Source organism: Hibiscus syriacus, unplaced genomic scaffold, assembly GCF_006381635.1.
Source record: "Hibiscus syriacus cultivar Baekdansim isolate YM2019G1 unplaced genomic scaffold, ASM638163v2 tig00109908_pilon, whole genome shotgun sequence".
NCBI classification, from domain to species: Eukaryota; Viridiplantae; Streptophyta; class Magnoliopsida; order Malvales; family Malvaceae; genus Hibiscus; species Hibiscus syriacus.
Window position 1 is genome coordinate 118,708 of NW_024062525.1, and position 18,701 is coordinate 137,408.

Here is an 18,701-nt window from a genome sequence, read left to right on the forward strand (position 1 = left end):
TTTTTTATATCCGGATTTTTTAAAAAACCGTTTTTTTTCAAACCGAAACCGGTTACACCATCTGGCCTCCAAATCAGTTAGGACCCGAACTGGTTTTTTGAAAATCAGATTTTTTTGTTAGGTGAAAAAACTGGATCGATTTTTATCCGATCCGGATCGATTTTTTATCTGACTTTGTGCATGTCTATACCCTACGTTGTTTAGCTTAGGGGAAAAGTTATCATGTACTAAATATCATCATAATATAAAATATAAAATTTCTTTCATATTGTTACATTTGTATTAAGTTGACCCCAAAACTTCAATTTTCACATTACTTGAAATGTTGTTGCAAGCCAACGACCAAAGAATTAGAAGATTCTTTAATTTAATGAATTCTAATGTATTGTTCATTTTCAAGGAAAATTATTATCTTTTTCGTACAACAAATATTTTATTTATTATAAATTAACATATAGTGAATATAAGATGATTCCCTACAAAATCCAATATAAAATTCACTCCTTTAACAAAACAGCTAACAAAGTCTCCATAAAATCTCCTTACAAGAGTAGTCATTATGTCCTTGTATTTCTACTAATCATCTCCTAACTGATAATTACAGTGGAACACTTTGGATTGTCTCCTTGCAAGCAAAAGCAATTTCTCTTGATCCTTCTGTTGTTCCTACGACAAGTCATCATCCATGTCAATGAAGGTTTATGTAATAAAGTTTACTCACATCACTATGACAAATCAAGGGAATTTTCAATAGAATTGATTTAAGTGGTAAGCATTTTAATGTTATTTAAATAAATTTTGAATTTAAAGTTTTCTGTATATAAAAAAATTTCATTAAAAAACATATTCATGAAAATTAAATGTATGATATATATCGATTTAAATTAATCATAATAAATTTTTAAAAAATTAGAGGGTAACGAAAAACTCGAAGGGAATTATATGTATATAAAGGAAATGTTTTAATAATAAAATTAAATAAATTTATTAATAATTCATATTATTTTAATAATTATAATAATATTATTAAATTATATTAAAATGATTTTTTATTATTATTTTAATAATTATAATAATATTATTAAATTATTATAAATTAATTATTTTCATGTTTTAATAATAAAATTAAATAAATTTATTAATAATTCATATTAACTTAATAACTTTAATAATTTATAAAAATTCAATAATTAAAAAACATTTAAACATAATTTATTTTAACCTCTAATATATTTTATTCAAAATAGAAAAAAACAATAAGCAAGGTCATGAAATTATTAAGCTTAAGGAACCTAAATTATTATACAATGATTAGTTTCATAAAAGTTAAGTTGAAGCCTTGAATTTACATATACAAAAATTGAATTTGATTTATGTGTAATTTATTATTTTCTTAAATTTTTGAAAGAGTCTAAGAATAACAAATTATTTAATTGATTTTTAAAAATTTAAAATATATCTTAATCGCCTGAATTTATTTTTAAGTTGTTTGAGATTCTTAAAATCTTTTAAGTTATTTTCAAAAATTACATATATATTTTATTAATTAATTTTTTTTAACTGGTACTACTTTTTATAAATAGCAGGTCTCATTTTCATCTAAGTGCGCAAGAAATAATCTCTTCCCTATCTTCCTCTTTGTCTCTTAAATATATTAAATATTTATATAAAAATATTTTTAATTCATAAGTCTTATTTTATAACAGAAAAATTTATTGAATCATGTATAATATATTATTCAACAAAATAATTTTTAAAACGATATCTTATGTTTACCTCAAATTGTTTATCTAAAATTCTATTTCGTTAATTGTAGTACAATAATTTTCAACATATGATACATGCAAGACCCATAATTTTTTTTCACGAAGATGACATTATTACCAATAAAAAGGAGCCCCATTACCTCCTTTTTTTCGGTTTTATTTTCTATTTGACGGGTTATATTGTATAAATGATGATGACATGCTAAAATGCGTACTTAAATTTTCATTTGTCTCAAAATTATACATAACATTTACTTTTTGTTTTAAAATTCGAGTGATTATATATTGTTGTTTATTAGGTATGATTTTGAAACAAATAAAAATTTAAGTATTAAAACGAAACAAAACTAATAATTTAGATATTAATGTGTAGTTTACCCTATGTTTATTGATGTCTTGCAGTACGTACATACACCTAAAAACAAATCCTAGAGCACCAAAGACAAGGATCACACCAAAGGGGCATGCCGGCCTTGGCTCCTAATGGTTAATTTGTATTTTAATCATTTTAAATTTCATTAAATTTTAATTTAGTACAACAGTAGTTTATACTTTAGCCTCCAAAATATTAAATTTATAATTCAGCCCCTTTAAAACTTATAATACTTTAAATTGATAATATGATCATTATTAAAATGAAACGTCAGCTAAGTTAAAAAATTCGAATTTTGAGATTTTAATAATATTATACGTTGTTCTAGTAATGTGAATGAAGATCATATATGTTCAAAGCCAGGGTATATGGACCAAATGGGAGGGGAAGAGGAGCAAACAGGCATGGCACAGCCGCTTCTTCTCCATTGAAATGCCTCGTATCTTTTGTCGCATTATCATTAATATTGTATTTAAAAGGCATTTGAGGAATTGAACAAGAAGATTATTAAGATATGGAAAAGTCTTCTTCATAATATTTCAATAATACCCATCACCCATACCAATTTTGTTTGCAAGCCATGGCATGTTTCATGGGCTGTCCAATTAAAAACATTTCTCGGTAATATAGACGTGATATTATTTTTGAATAGTTTAGAGTGATTATAAGATAATATTTATTTATAATTTTTAATAATTGATAATACAAATATACTATTTTAATCCTTACTAAATGTGTAAAATTGTGATTTGTAAAATTGTTACTCCAAGTTTAATCCTTACTAAATGTGTAAAATTGTGATTTGTACTTAAACTATTTTTGAAACAATTTTCACGAAGTATTTTGAACCAAAAACATGCCTTAAATCAATTATTCAAAGTCATGCACCGATGCATCAGTCCATGCATCGATGCATCGATGAATTAATTGAACATCGAATGCATTCCATGCACCGATGCACTCTCCATGCATCGATGCACTCTGAATATTTTCAAAACATCGAATGCATTTGATGCATCGATGCACAAGCCATGCATCGATGCATCAGGCTATTTTTCAAACATCGAATGCATTTCATGCATCGATGCACACTTGGTGCACCGATGCATCAAGTGTTCCAACGGTCAAAATATTTGAATTTTACACGAATGCACCGATGCATACTTGATCATGCATCGATGCATGAGATGCTCCACCTAGAAAAATTAATTGTTTTCACACTTAAACGGCTCTATTATCCCCACTAATTATCACCAATGTTCAGAATTGATTCAAGGGGTATTTAAACAAGTTCTGGAGCCATTGATCAACAACAAGAAACATCAATCAACTAGAATCAAGAGAGAATCAAAGAGAAAGCATCAAATCTCAAGTTTGAGTATTTCAAGCCTATTTTTCATCCAATATTCATTTGCTTTCAAGAACACTTTTGTACTCAATTGTATTTATCCTTGAGTGTTCTTTTCTTTGTTCTAGAATTGTGCAAACATCTTACCTTGTGAGGTTTTCTTGTAAGTTTGCAAATTTGTAATCTTCTCTTTGGGAAAAAGAGTGTTCTCAAGAGTTGGGGTATACTCTTGAGGGATTTTGTAAGGTTATCTCTTTGGCCTCAAAAGAAAGAACAAATTAGTGAATTTGTTGGAAAATCCTTAGTGTGGATAGCTAAGGTAGTGGACGTAGACTTTGTTTGAGAAAGTCGAACCACTGTAAATCGCTGTGCAATTACTTTAAATTTTCTGCAAAAGCTTCCACGAAATTTTTAATTGCCAATTCACCCCCCTCTTGGCCGATTCCGTAGATCGATTAACTCAACAGAGACTATTCAATAAATTTATATAGATGTGATACTTAATAGACAAGATTTGGTGTTTGTATATATATGCAGACAGGGACGGAGCTAAAATTAAATATTGATAGGGGCCGAAATATTAGAATATTTAAGAAAAATATAAAAGTTATTAGGTATTTAAACTCGAAATTCAGTATGAACAAGCGACCTTAGTGATTAAGGGATTATTGTTATCCTTGAGGTCCCGAGTTCAAGCACTGTGTATGTAAGGGTATAAGCGTTCATTCTCAAATAGTTAAAAGTCTTTGTACATATACTACCTTGTATTCACCTTAAATTTATAATTAAAAAATTTGAGAACACATACTTATCATTTTTAGTTCGGCCACTACTTGATTAAATATTTAATAAAAAAAATTATATTTTTTAAATTTAAATATTTATATTTACATAAACTAAAATACTATTAAACCAAAATTATATTAAGGGTAAAGTATAGTAATGGTCACTGAACATTTCTTAAGCTTGCATTTAGGTTCCCCAACTTTTTAAACTTGCAATACAGTCCCCCAACATTTATTCCGTTTGCAATATGGTCCCCCAACTTAAATCACTGTTAGAAAATTAGGGTAAATTATATAAATGGTCATTGAACTTTTCAGGCACTTGAATTTAGGTCCCCAACTTTTAAAACTTGCAAAACAGTCCCCCAATAATTTTATTTTCTTATTAAATATAGATGTATATAAAATATAAATGATTCAATTTATATTTAAATGTATGAATCATTTATATTTTTTATATATTTTATTTTTCTTGTATAAACTAGTATTTAAAATATGTTTATATTTTAATCAAAATATTTCAATATACGAATAAAAATATATTTATATAAATGTATATTTATATTTAGATGTATAAATAATAAAAAAATATATTCATATATTAATGTATGAATCATTTATATTTTTTGAATATTTTATTTTTAATAAGAAATTAAAATTATTAATTATATTATAAATACTCAACTTAAGATTATATATATAATCATGAATTATAAATATGAAAAATATAATTATTAAATTTAGTTTAAAAATATATAAATCTTAAATTTATTCTTTTAAAATATTGTATCAACTAATATTTAAAAAATATATTAAATCTATCAAACAATTTATCAAATATAATATTTTTATTGTAAAAAAATATAATATTTTCCCATCATTTATTGCTTTCAAATTTTTTGCCGAAGTTCAAATCTCATTATTTCCATTTTCCATTATATTCTTTTTTTTTTTGGCATTGGTCATACTATTAGTATATGTATTATTGTATATCTCTTAACACAAACGATGGTGTTAGCTTAGTGGCTCCACCTTGTATCTTTCATTTGCGTGACTCAGGTTTGAGTTTGCCCAAGACCCAAATTTTACTTCTTTGTAACTTAATTTTCTTCTAATTAGGTGGTGACATGTGTCACCAATAACATATATCATGATCATGTGTTAACACATGTCAGATCCTGGTTAAATGATTAATTTATTAAATTTTATTTAATTTAGGACCAAATTGATAGCATATATAAATAATTAGGTGGTGACATGTGTCATGATCATGTGCTAACACATGTCAAATCCTAATTAAATGATTAATTTATTAAATTCTATTTAATTTAGGATCAAATTGATTATATAAATAATAAAGACTGAATGTATAATAATGTCAATTCCTTTTAACTGCCACTTCATCATTTGTATCAATTGGTAACGACTAGTGGCTTAGTTGAAACAATTAAATAATTATGTTGTATGATTGATAAATTTAAAAGATCGATGACAAAAGTAAAAAGGGCTAGATAGTTAAGTTGTCAACCTAGTAGTTTACACTTTTATTTATACGTCAAAATAACATTTTATAAATTTAAAATTCGAATTATTTTAAACCTCTTCTATATCCTAACTACTTTTTTTAATTAAAAAATTTCTTCAACAGATAAGAATTATACTATTATATTTATATAAAAATACGTATCACATGAAATAAGATGAAATTAAATAATAATAAATCTGACATAATTGAATTATTTTGGAATTTAGGGTTTAGAATGAAATTGAATTACTTTGGAAATTGGGGTTTAGAATGAAATTGAGGACTGTTTTGCAAGTTTTAAAAGTTAGAGAACCTAAATTCAAGTGTCTAAAAAGTTCAATAACCTTTTATATAATTTACCCTAATTTCTAACGGTGGTTTAAGTTGGGGGACCATATTACAAACGGAATAAATGTTGGGGGACTGTATTGCAAGTTTTAAAAGTTGGGAGACTTAAATGCAAGCTTCAGAAATGTTCAGTGACCATTACTATACTTTACCCTTATATTAAATATATAAATTTTAGCATGGGTCTTGAGCCCTATGGTAGTACCGTCCCTGTATGCAGACATACTTATCATGACTGTGTTTTTTCTTCTTTTGATTAATCATATAAATAAAAAGAAAAGAATATTATTTTAATATATTGATTATTTTAATTCATCAGTATGTCTCATAAATTAATATTTAAATGAAAAATTAGATATAGGGGCCCAAAGAAGAACGAAATGATTAATTGATTGAGCTTTTTGCATAAACTGATGCTGTTCCACTTTAAGATTGAATTTCAAACAATTGCCCAACAATGGCCGAACACCGCCTTAAATCCATTTGGGCCTTTAGCAAGCAGAATTTAGATTATTATATATATACTGTTCATTGTTTAGATTATATTTAACTTATATTTTTATTTCATTTATTAATTATTGATTCACGCCTTGTTAGCTTAGGAAACTCGATCTGGGATTTGCTCTTTCAGATTCAACACAGAATCTTCTTTTCCCATTTATGCTTCGGAAACCCAGCAATGAAGGTTTTGCATTTGGGTTTTCTGCTAGCTTTAGCCTCTGGCGTCTCAGCCATCCTCATCTATATCAATGGACTCTCCAATCATGGTACTATTTGACACACATATACTATTATTTGTATTTCTTTTTCTATATTTCCCGTTGTTATGTTTTGTAGATGAGATTCATAAACTGTCGGATGAAGATTGGGAAGCACTGCAGTCTCTGCAAAGCGGCTTTCAGAAGTGCGTGGTCAGTCTTTTATCATTATTGCTTGTTAATTTTAATGATATTAACTTGCGCATATTCATTTTGTGTAGAAATGTGTTGACGTGGTGGAATTCTTGTTAAATTAATGTTTCTGTTTTTCAAACTCTAGGTTGATTATGTGCGTTTTTTTGTTCCTCCCTGTTCTTTTTAATTTGGTTTATTATGGATTCATACAGACTGCAAATGGATTAGGTTTACAAGCCATGAGTGGTACGGATTATTGTCAAGTAACACTAACCTATCCTAGTGATACCGACTCCAAATGGGTAGGCTTCTTTTTAACAATTCTATTACTTTATTTTGTGTTCATTGGCGATTTCGTTCTTTAAGTGGACTTGTAGCTTTAGAAGTTCGTTTTTGTAAACAGAAGGATCCTAAAACTGGAGAAGTTGAAGGTTTATCATTTGAGTTTAACCTTTGCGAAGCTGTAGCCACATGGGAACAGGTGTGTTTCCTTATTTGTTTGTTCCGGTATATTTTCACTTGTTTAAGATTTGTTATTTAGTGAGTTGCTTGTTCAGGTGAGGAATAGTACTACAATACTCACTAGGGAATTCATTGATGCTTTACCAAATGGTTGGGAGGAGTACGCATGGCGGAGGATTAATAAAGGAGTGCTTCTGTGAGTACTTTTCGTGATTGAAGCATTTCAAATATTTGCTTTTGTGTAGTGTACCATTGTTAACATAAATAAAGTCAGGAATGAAATATTTTAAAAATTATTGATTATTTTCGTAACATGCCAAGAAACAAATATATTTGACGTGCCAGATAAGCCACGTTGCTTAGATAAATTGTAGCTGCCCAAATTTTTATGGAGCTTCTTTCTTGATTGCAGGAACAACTGTAAAAATAAGACTTTATGCATGGAGAAGCTTTCACTTGTCCTCCCTGAAACACCACCTTATGTTCCAAGGCAGTTCGGGCGGTGTGCTGTTATAGGCAACTCCGGGGATCTTCTCAAAACGAGGTTCGGGGAAGAGATAGATAGCTATGATGTTGTCATTAGAGAGAATGGTGCCCCTATTGAGGTTAAGTTGCTATCTTAAAGCTTTGGATTTTTTCCAATCAGTCTGTCTCACAATATTTCCATATGATAAAATGTTCGGTTGCAGAATTATACAGAATATGTGGGCAAGAAAAGTTCATTTCGGCTTCTTAACAGAGGATCTGCCAAAGCTCTCGATAAAGTTGTAGAGTTAGATGGTATTGATATTTTTGCTCTGTTTACTCATTATGCTTCCATAATTCTGAAAGCATGCTAATATTTGAATTTTATAGAAACAAGGCAGGAGGTCTTGATAGTCAAAACTACAATTCATGACATTATGAACCAGATGATTCGGGTTAGTAAATATTTCCCGTCTAGTTTCTTTCTATGATTATGATGTTTTTCTTAATATATGTCTATGTACCTGTGATTTAACTTTGTTAACTGTTCTGAAATTCCGAGGTCTATGGGCTGATTGCCAATCATTATTATTTTCCCCCAAAATGATATCAAAAAATGAATCCTTGTTCCTGTTAAAACCTGTGAAGTTTCTTATGAAAAATTGACTGTTCAGCCATATTTATTATTTTTGAAATATCTGTTACTGCCCTCGAAAGTATAAATGGCTTTGAAATGACAGACGGAAGTTTTGGGGATATCCTCTTTTACTCGTTGCTGCACCTTTTCTCCTGCTTTTTACATAAACTTCAAAGATATTTTTCTTTTTCTTATGCAGGACATTCCAATAAAAAATCCCGTATATCTCATGCTAGGTGCATCCTTTGGTTCAGCTGCAAAGGGACAGGGCTCAAGGCGCTTGAATTCGCTCTTTCTGTATGTGATTCAGTTGATATGTATGGTTTCACTGTGGATCCGGGTTACAAAGAATGGTACTGTTGCTTTTAACTATCTTTCTTTGCAACTTCACATTTAATTGTGTTACCTGACAAAAAAAGAACTTGTTAATATCTCTCAGGACTAGATATTTCTCAGAATCTCGGAAGGGCCATACACCTTTGCATGGCAGGGCTTATTACCAGATGATGGAATGTTTGGGTGTATGCTCTCTCTCTCTTCTCACATTAAAATCTTTATTTGGGTTTGGTCATTCGAGTTAATAATGAGAGCTCTGTTTTTGTGACTATTAGTAGGAAGAAGAGACCATATGAATTTTATTTTCTTCATGATGCAATTACAATCCTTTCATATCAGTCTTGAGAAATCACTATCTTTGACAATTCTTTTATCTGTTATTGTTAAGTTAACCAAAATCCATTCTCCTATGCGATCGGATCCAAACCGAGTTGTGAAGTGGGTGCCAAGTCGTGATGCTATAAGAGCTGCTAGAATTGCATCAGAGAAATTGTTGAGGTAATGATATTTTCTATTTTCTTTGCTTCATTTATACTATAGTAATTAGACTTGCTGTGCTGTGATAATAAATCTCACCACTAAAAAAATGTTTGAGAAATCTTAAGTCAGTTGTTCAGTGATTGAGAAATCTTAAGTCGTTCATCATGCAAGCTTCTAAAACTTTATTTTTCAGCTTTTGCAAAATGTAGATGTCCTTTTTTCAAAGCACCAAATTTGCTCGTCATAGCTTTTAGGAGTTGAGAAACTGTGTAGAAGCAGCAAAAAAGAACTAATAGAGTGTAAAATCTCTAGTCTTGTTATGCATTCCCATATGGGTTTCCAAGAGTATTTTATGGTGTTTAATGTTTTATCAAATTCTTAGGTCGGTGTGATTAGGTGAATCTTGATATAATGGCAAATTAGCATCCAAGTATTCCAACTTAAAATTGTGTTCCTAAGATGTAATAAATGCAAGTTCTTTCTATATCTGTAGGAGGGTTGGAGCAGGATCCGAAGACCTACTTAGTTCGTGCTCAATAATAAAGAAGCAAGTTAAAAGGAAGCACATGTCAGTATCTAGTCTCAGAAAGGCTGCTGTTGACCATAAAAAATTTGTGAAAGGCACAACCATGTATCCATTGGAGCATAGTCTTGGACATGGTCAGCTTTGCACAATTCCAGCTGAATGAATCCATGCTAACCAATCTTGACCAACCTCCATGGAGGTAACTGGCAAAATCTGTGAAATTATTGCTTGATACAGCTCACACACAAATTAAAAGCTGAAAAAAATTAGTGGCCAATGCAATCTACTCTTGAAGCATCTACAACAAGCATACTGATCTTAAAAGATTCTTTTAGGGAGTGGATCTTTTAAGGTATGAGGTCTTTTAAGTTCCCTTGTTCGAGAAGCAAGTGTAGATTAGGTGGTCAATTTTACGAAGCTTCATGTCGACATTTGTTGGTACTTTTCATTGCTTATAGGGTCTATAACTTATGTTCATGAGAACTCATGAGGTCTTATTGGAAGCAGGGTACCTAATTCCCAAGACTTCCACTTGGAGCCTATATAGCAAATCATGGTGTTCCATGAAAATTAAAGTGTAAGCATTCTAGTGATTTAGTTCATTGTTTGTGTACATTGGATGCCCCATGAATTTTGCTGAAATCTCATCCAGACAGTCTGTTGATTTCTAGTTAGAATCTAAAGACTTAATCATTTAGTTGCCGAACTTTGTGTGTGAATAAGCCTCCCAATAGTGTATTGTATGCTATTAGGTCTTATAATTTCTGATCATATGATAATGACTATGTGATGAATGCTCTAAAGAGCTGGGCATTTTATTGATGGTTGCATGCATTTTGGCATTTAAAGAGTTGGCTTTAGATTTCTTTTCTTTTTTCCGAATAAAATTGATCATAAATATCTCTAGAACTTTGCCTGCTTAAAGGGCTGATATGATTTTTGTTTTTCAATGCAAAATTGAAAATGAAGAAGGGATGAGACCGTGTTCGTTTGAATCTTTCGTTGTAATTTGGTTTAACTTTTCATGTTAATTTTGAGTTTTTATTGGACTTTATTTCTTACATTAGGTTATTTTTTTTTAAGTTTCAAAGTTTTTTCTTCAATAAATTTAAAAATCAATTTTCCAAGAAAAATAAAAGCAAATAATAATCCTGAAATAATATTTTAAAATTATTTCATGGTCAGAGGAGAAGAGGAAGAACGAAGGAACGAGGAGGATTTGGGAATAGAGGAACGAGGGTTAGGGATTGAGGAGAGTAATTTGGGAATTGAAATCAGAAAAGGGTCTGAAGCACGAGGGAGTCATGTGTCTCACTTATCTGATGGGTTGGAGCAGACTAAGGAGTACCAAACGAGATGGAGTGGCCCTATCAAGATGGCCCAATACCTGCAGCACCAAAAGAAGGATAAGAAGCAGTTGGTTAAGCATTCTGTTAGTACAGAATGCCAGCTAGAATTGTTAGATTTCTCGTACTAGCTAGTAACTAAATAAATACCTGCTGTGTAATCAACATTTCCCTTATGAAATGAATGATGAACTTTCATTTTCTCTAAATTCTCTCTTCTTCTATCATCTCTATTCTCGTAATCTTCTCTATTTCTCTTCAATCCATAACAATTGGTATCTAGAGCCGCAATTCCTGGCAATTTTTCAGTGGGTGTGACAAAGACAAACCAGAATATGGCTGAAACTGATTTTTCTGTACTTCAAAAACAAATTGAAGACTTGGCTGCGTTGGTGAAGCAAGGCCAAGATGATTCTAATCCACCTAAATGGTGGAAAAAGCAGGAAAGCCGATTGAATACGTTGGAATCTAAACTGGAAACAAATCAGAGATATGTGGAGCAGATCTTACAGATTTTGAAGGATAAAAAGTGTGAGCAAAAGCAAATGAATGGGGACTGCTTTACTCAACTACAAGAACAAATCAGTTCAGAGAATAAACAGGTAAATATTCCTAACCTTCCTAAGACTGATGGGAAGAAACCTATGTTAGTGACAGGGATGAATGAATCTCGATTTTCATATAAGATCAGTGAATCTGAAATCCTAAAATCTAAACCAGCACATGGTGACTCCACTAATGAGTTCACAGCCAAGGATATTAGGATACTTCACAATAGAGGGCATAAACTGTTTGAAAAAATGTCTAAGCTAACGTTTCAGCATTGGATAGATCATGGCAGTAATGACAAAATGTTAAGACAAGTTTTCACAGGTGGTGTTGATAAATTCATCAAATGTGAGTTCAATGTCGAGGGGATAAACCTCTACATGAACAGAACAAAAAAATGGATTAGGTTGGAATTTGCACAGCAACTTCAAAATCAAATGGAGATTCCAGATGCACTAAGAAAGAGAATCGCCCCTTATTATGATACGGGATGGAGGATAAACCACTATAAAACTCAAATTCTACAGTGCCAAAAATCTGCTACAGAACATTCCTTTAAGGCAGTGTTGACAAGTCTTTCCAAACCAGGTGGTGGCGAGTTTGGAAGGTTCTACAGCTTGCCTGCCCTGAATGATCCAAGGATTGATAAACTGCCATACTCTATTAGAATCTTGCTTGAATCTGCGGTTCGTAACTGCGAAAACTTCCACGATTTCACTGGAGTGCTTGCTGAGGTTGACCTTGCTTGTATGCGTAATGCAATGCACAAACTTGACAGTGATACAATTAATCCTATGGTTACTGTAGATATTGTCATTGACCATTCAGTTCAAGTTGATGTAACCAGATCAGAAAATGCAGTGCAAGCAAACATGGAACTTGAGTTTCAGAGTAACAAGGAAAGATTTTTTTCCCTTAAGTTGGGATCTACTGGCTTTCATAAAATGCTTGTTGTTCCTCCTGGTTCTAGTATTGTGCATCAAGTTAATCTTGAATATATCGGGCGGGTTGTTTTCAACACCAACGGAATGTTGTACCCCGATAATGTGGTTGGAACTGATTCCCATACAACTATGATAGATGGTCTTGGAGTAGCTGGTTGGGGAGTTGGTGGTATTAAAGCTGAGGCAGCCATGCTTGGTCAGCCTATGAGCATGGTTTTACTTGGTGTTGTTGGATTAAAGTTATTTGGAAATTAAGAAATGGTGTGACATCTACTAACTTGATTATAACCGTGACACAAATACTGAGGAAGCATGGTGTTGTTGGCAAATTCGTTGAGTTTTATGGGGACAAGTTAGAGTATCTAAATGTTACTGATTTTCAGCTTTTAAAGGAAGCTGTTGATCTTGACATCCGTGTCCAAATTGATAAAGACAGTGGGATAATAACAATTATTGATTCAGGCTTGGGTATGACAAAACAAGAACTTGTTGATTGTCTTGGAACAATTAAACAGGGTGGAACTGCTAAGTTCTTGAAGGCTGTGAAGGAAAGCAAAGATGCTGGTACAAACAACAATTTGATCAGTCAGTTTGGAGTTGATTTCTATTCAGCATATTTGGTTTCTGACAAGGTAGTTGTTTCAACAAAGAGTCCGAAATCATACGTACGGGAAGGAGAAGTAAATGAAAGCTCCTATTCTATTTGGGAGGAGACAACTCCAGAATGGCCTCAAAAGCTTGTGAAGAATTATTCACAAATTGTTTCTTTCCAAATTTATACATGGCAGGAAAAGGGAATCAATAAAGAGGTCAAAGTTGATGGGGACCCAGTTGAAGCTAAAAAGTCTGGTCAAGATGAAAACATTGAGAAAAAGAAGAAAACAAAGAAGGTTGTGGAGAACTACGGGGATTGGGAGCTTACAAATGAAACTCAACCTATTGGGAATATGCTTACTCATCTATTGGACTATGTGGGTGTATTACGTCGGAATATTATGGATTTAAGGATATACTCTAGGGTGGAAGAATATTTTAGTGGCTATGAATGATCAACTCTCCTTAGTTGGTATAGAGAAATTATTGACAGAAAAATTATTCTTGTCAATGTGGTTAATGCTAAAACTTATGAGGTTACTGTTGCAGATTATAACAGTCGTTTTTTATTTGGGTACACATCAGTTCGATCAGATTTGGTTGTTGGAGAACTTAGAATGTTTGAACCAATTGGAAATTTTTTCCTTAAACTTCAACTGGTGGAGATAATTGCTCTTATCGGAAGGGAAATAGAAGGTGCTGAACTAACTGTTGTGGCAGTGATTCTAACAGTTGAAACCCAACAATGGGTTTGGGGCAAATATAAGAAGTATGTGGGGTCTAAGTTTGGGTCTATTAAGCTGCCAATCCAAGGACCATGCCTAGCTATTGGGTTTCTACCCCTCCATTTTGATGATATTCGAGTTGGGCAACTTGTTACCTTGAAACGAAGAAATGAGAGGCTAAAAGATATACGGAAGAGCATAGTTTCACAAAACAATGATGCGGTGTTGTATGAAGTGAGTGTGAATCCAGATAAACCACCTACTCTGCTATGGTGTTTAGAATTAACAGTGTATAAGGTCCCAGATATGTTGCAAAACAGAATTAAACAACATGCTGATAGAAATCGAAGTGAAAGACAGTTTCAATTCGAAGAAGAAGTATACCTAAATTTGCAGCTCTACAGGCAGACATCCATTGCCCTGCGAAGGAAATTGAAGTTAGCAGTGAAATTTTATGGACCTTATGGAATTCTGGAAAAAATAGGAACAATAGCCTATCGGTTGGACTTACCAGATTCCTCTCGCTTGCATCCAGTATTCCATGTAAGCCTCTTGAAGAAGTTCATAGGCGATTCATCCACTGCTGTCACCAAGCCTCCAACAGTTGATGAAAAAGGGCTGTTACAAATCAAACCCTTAAAGATTATGGGCAGAAGGATTGTAAACAGAAATGGCAAAACTGTGACTCAACTTTTGGGTCACTGGGAGAATCTCGATGAAGAGTATGACACTGGGGAGGATTATTCGACTCTAAAGGGACAGTTTACTGCGTTTGATCCTTGGGGACAAGGCTCATCTCGAGGGGTGGGTATTGTCATGGTCGGAGGAGAAGAGGAAGAACGAAGGAACGAGGAGGATTTGGGAATAGAGGAACGAGGGTTAGGGATTGAGGAGAGTAATTTGGGAATTGAAATCAGAAAAGGGTCTGAAGCACGAGGGAGTCATGTGTCTCACTTATCTGATGGGTTGGAGCAGACTAAGGAGTACCAGACGAGATGGAGTGGCCCTATCAAGATGGCCCAATACCTGCAGCACCAAAAGAAGGATAAGAAGCAGTTGGTTAAGCATTCTGTTAGTACAGAATGCCAGCTGGAATTGTTAGATTTCCCGTACTAGCTAGTAACTAAATAAATACCTGTTGTGTAATCAACATTTCCCTTATGAAATGAATGATGAACTTTCCTTTTCTCTAAATTCTCTCTTCTTCTATCATCTCTATTCTCGTAATCTTCTCTATTTCTCTTCAATCCATAACAAATTATTTTTACTATTTACTATTGATTGAAATTATAACAATTTACATTGATAATTAATTTTTAAAATCATCAATTGTATGATTTAGTATCAATTTTAAATTATTTATTAAGATAACATGAAATAAAAGAATGTCATATTAACATGATTCTCAATTCAAAACTAATAAATATTTATATATATGTGTATGTATAAGCATCGACAATTACCATTATGCCATAAAAAATCAAATTGCGCTAAGATTTGATAAATAATTTTAATCCACCAATTTTATTAAGCGTGAAATATATAAATGATCTCGATCGTTTTGTTGAGTCTTTTAATTATTAAAAATTATAAAATAATTTTTTAATTATAGAGTATTATTTTATTGAGATCTTAATTATTAAAATTATAAAATGATCATTCGATTATTTATATATTTTAAATTCATCTTTTTTGTTAAAAAAATTTATTGTTGTTTGAGCTAAACGTATACTTGTTAAATTGAGATATAATAAAATCTGGTCTCAAAATTATTTGAGTTATATTTTGTGAATCGGCTTTCTATTTACTAATTGATCTTGTGTTTGAAACGTTATGTCGTTGAACCAATGCTTAAAAATTACGACGATGTTAGAATACATCATTAAAATATAATTTTATCGTATCTCAATCAATAAAATATCATATAATTTATATAACCATTATTGTTTTTTTAAAAAAATAAGTCTAAAATATATAAATAATCATAAGATCGTTTTATAATATTCAATTTCGACTCAACAAAACAAAATAATACCCTATACCTTTTATTAAAGAAAATCAATCATTTGAGTTTCACCTTTGGTTCCTTTTTAGTAGGAAAAATAAGGACACGTGTCATTAACCCAGCATCTCAATTTCACAGTCTCTCTCCCTCTTCACTTCATTTAGTTCACTCTCTTCCCCGTCGCGAATTCAGAAAAAGCAGAGTTCAAAAGTAGCAATAAAAACATGGTGGATGTACAGCAATCGGACGCCTCTTTAAACGGCGTCGAAGCACCCTCGCGGTGGCTTCATCTGAGGCCGTTGGGTCCAAACGCCAGCGACGTCCCAGCGTTCGCTTAGGCGACATCGGCGGCGACCAACATTACGACTCTCATTTCCGACGACCCTCCTCCTCCTCCTCCGGAGCCGCCGCCGCCGCTTCCAAGCAATGGAAAAACCAATCCCATCTTTCGTTAAGCACCTCAGTCGCCGCTGCGAGCGCAAAATCGTCCAAGACTCGCGCCATAACCAATCTCAGCACTGACGTCAACGCCAACAGTGATACCCTCGACAACGAAAGAGAAGCTAACAACAACGGCAATTTAGACGGCGTTGCGATTGGTAGCTGGAGAGTAAAAGATTCCAAAAAAACGAGGCCCCGCTATGAAACGGGTTCGATCCAATTGGGTCTCCAAATTCGACGATTTAAGCGGAGGAAACCTCAATATCAACGGCAACAACAACATTAACAACAATAATGTGGAAACAGAGGAAAAATACAGTGGCAACGACGATAACGATGATTTCGACTTGGAGAACTCGGAAAGTCCCATGAAAAGCCTGAGTCCAGTACATTCTTTGGATAATCGTGTCAATGACAATGAAATGGAAGTTCTTTATCACGGGAGTAACCGAAGGAGGCCAATTCGGGCTCGGGTTTTGTATGGGGTCAACTTATCTGGGCCATCGGATACCGAAATAAGGCGGTGCGAGGAAGATGGAGTTACAATATGGTTGAACAGTTTGGGGTTAGGAAGGTATGCCCCTGTTTTCAAGATCCATGAAGTGGATGATGAGATTTTGCTATTGTTGACATTAGAGGATTTGAGGGATATGGGAATAAATGCTGTTGGTTCCCGATGGAAAATGTTTTGTGCGATCCAGAAGCTTGGTAAAGGATTTTCGCGATGTATTTTGCTATGGTTATAGAGTTTCTGAAATCAGAGTCTTGTCAGCCATGGCAATGTAAGAAGCTTTTTGTATGTTTACCTTCTTTTGTAGCGAAATGTAGGAGAATCAGTAGGACTTTTTTTGTTAATTTTGCAACTATTTTGCAGTGCATTGTGCTAACTGTTGTTTGTTGAGAATTTTAATTGAAAACAATGAGAGAATAGCAGCTTTTCTTTTAGTTAAAGGAAAGTGATTTGACAGAAGTAAGGCAATTTAAATCATATTCTTATGGTTTTCTCATTCCTCTTTATTATCTTTTTGCGATTAGATGTGTGTTATATGGTGATTATCATGACAGATATCAAGGAATTCTCAAGAAGTATTTTTTTTTATAGAACTTCTCAAGAAGCATTTCTTTAGAATTGTTATAAGATTATCTATTTGAGCATCATTAATATGTTGGTATAAGGTTTTATGGTGATTATCTTGTTGGGAGTATATTTATTCATGTCTCAAGTACTTTAACGTAGTTACCTATAAGTCCCCTTTCGTTCTGCAACTTTTTTTTTGGGATAACTATTGATGTTTGAATCTTTAGTTGGCTAGTCCATAACTGCTTCAGGCATAATTCTCACCATTTGAGCATTCTTATCGGATTAGGCTTTATAGTACATTATATTGTATTGATCATGTATAGGATTGCAACTTTAAGTTCCATAAGATATCATAACTTTCTATAGCCTAGAATTCATGGTATGGATATGGTTCTAATTTTAAACTCTGTTAACGTTTTTACTTTCATCTTTTCCCGGCAAACCCTGCTAATAAATGTGCTTGTGAAACAGTGATAGAATGAGAAAAACACACTATTTGGTTTGGTGCTGATGTATTTTTTGCGTTCCCTTTCATTAATCAGGAAGGAATTTATTGTTTTGTAATACATTCTGGTCTATAAAATGAACTTGGTTCTGCAAAAATGGAAGGAAAGAAAACACAAACAAAATAGGACTCGGTGCTCAAAGAATACATGTCGAAGTATTACCATAATTGTATTTTTTGTTCTTGAATTAATGAATTGTGGACAGGTATTACTGAAGAGCAACCTAGGAAAGCTTAATTTATGTGATCTTTCAAATTGGCAAAAGTCGGGTGTTATACTGTGCTTTGGGTGTGAAGAAATTTAGGAACTCTTTAAGGAAATCCAAGTTTGTTATATGAAACATGTATGGTATACGTGCAGATACATACATACATACATATGTTATTTGCAGACATGAAATTGCCCTTAAATCTCCATCTTGGTGACGACTGTGTTAAAACTGCTTCCTGCTAAGTGGCTAAGCTTGGCTTGGCAGCGTAATTTATGACGAGACATGGTGAAAGGAGTAGAGAATTGAGTCTGGACTAAACAGAGAAGAGGCCAAGCATCATCAACATTAAATTCTT

The 18,701-nt window shown here is 32.6% G+C and overlaps 1 protein-coding gene and 1 pseudogene across 1 annotated transcript; both read left to right on the top strand.

The window, feature by feature from the left end:
- Positions 1 to 6,785: 6,785 nt before the first annotated feature.
- Positions 6,786 to 10,324, top strand: LOC120210098 (sialyltransferase-like protein 2). The gene is given in 13 exon segments (XM_039208905.1): positions 6,786 to 6,912; positions 6,983 to 7,056; positions 7,251 to 7,340; positions 7,442 to 7,519; positions 7,596 to 7,696; positions 7,913 to 8,105; positions 8,190 to 8,280; positions 8,356 to 8,420; positions 8,802 to 8,856; positions 8,859 to 8,955; positions 9,042 to 9,123; positions 9,327 to 9,436; positions 9,912 to 10,324. Coding segments are annotated over 13 exon segments (1,320 nt in total). The 5' UTR covers positions 6,786 to 6,824; the 3' UTR covers positions 10,108 to 10,324.
- Positions 10,325 to 16,330: 6,006 nt separating this feature from the next.
- Positions 16,331 to 17,648, top strand: LOC120210083 (annotated as a pseudogene).
- Positions 17,649 to 18,701: the final 1,053 nt, after the last annotated feature.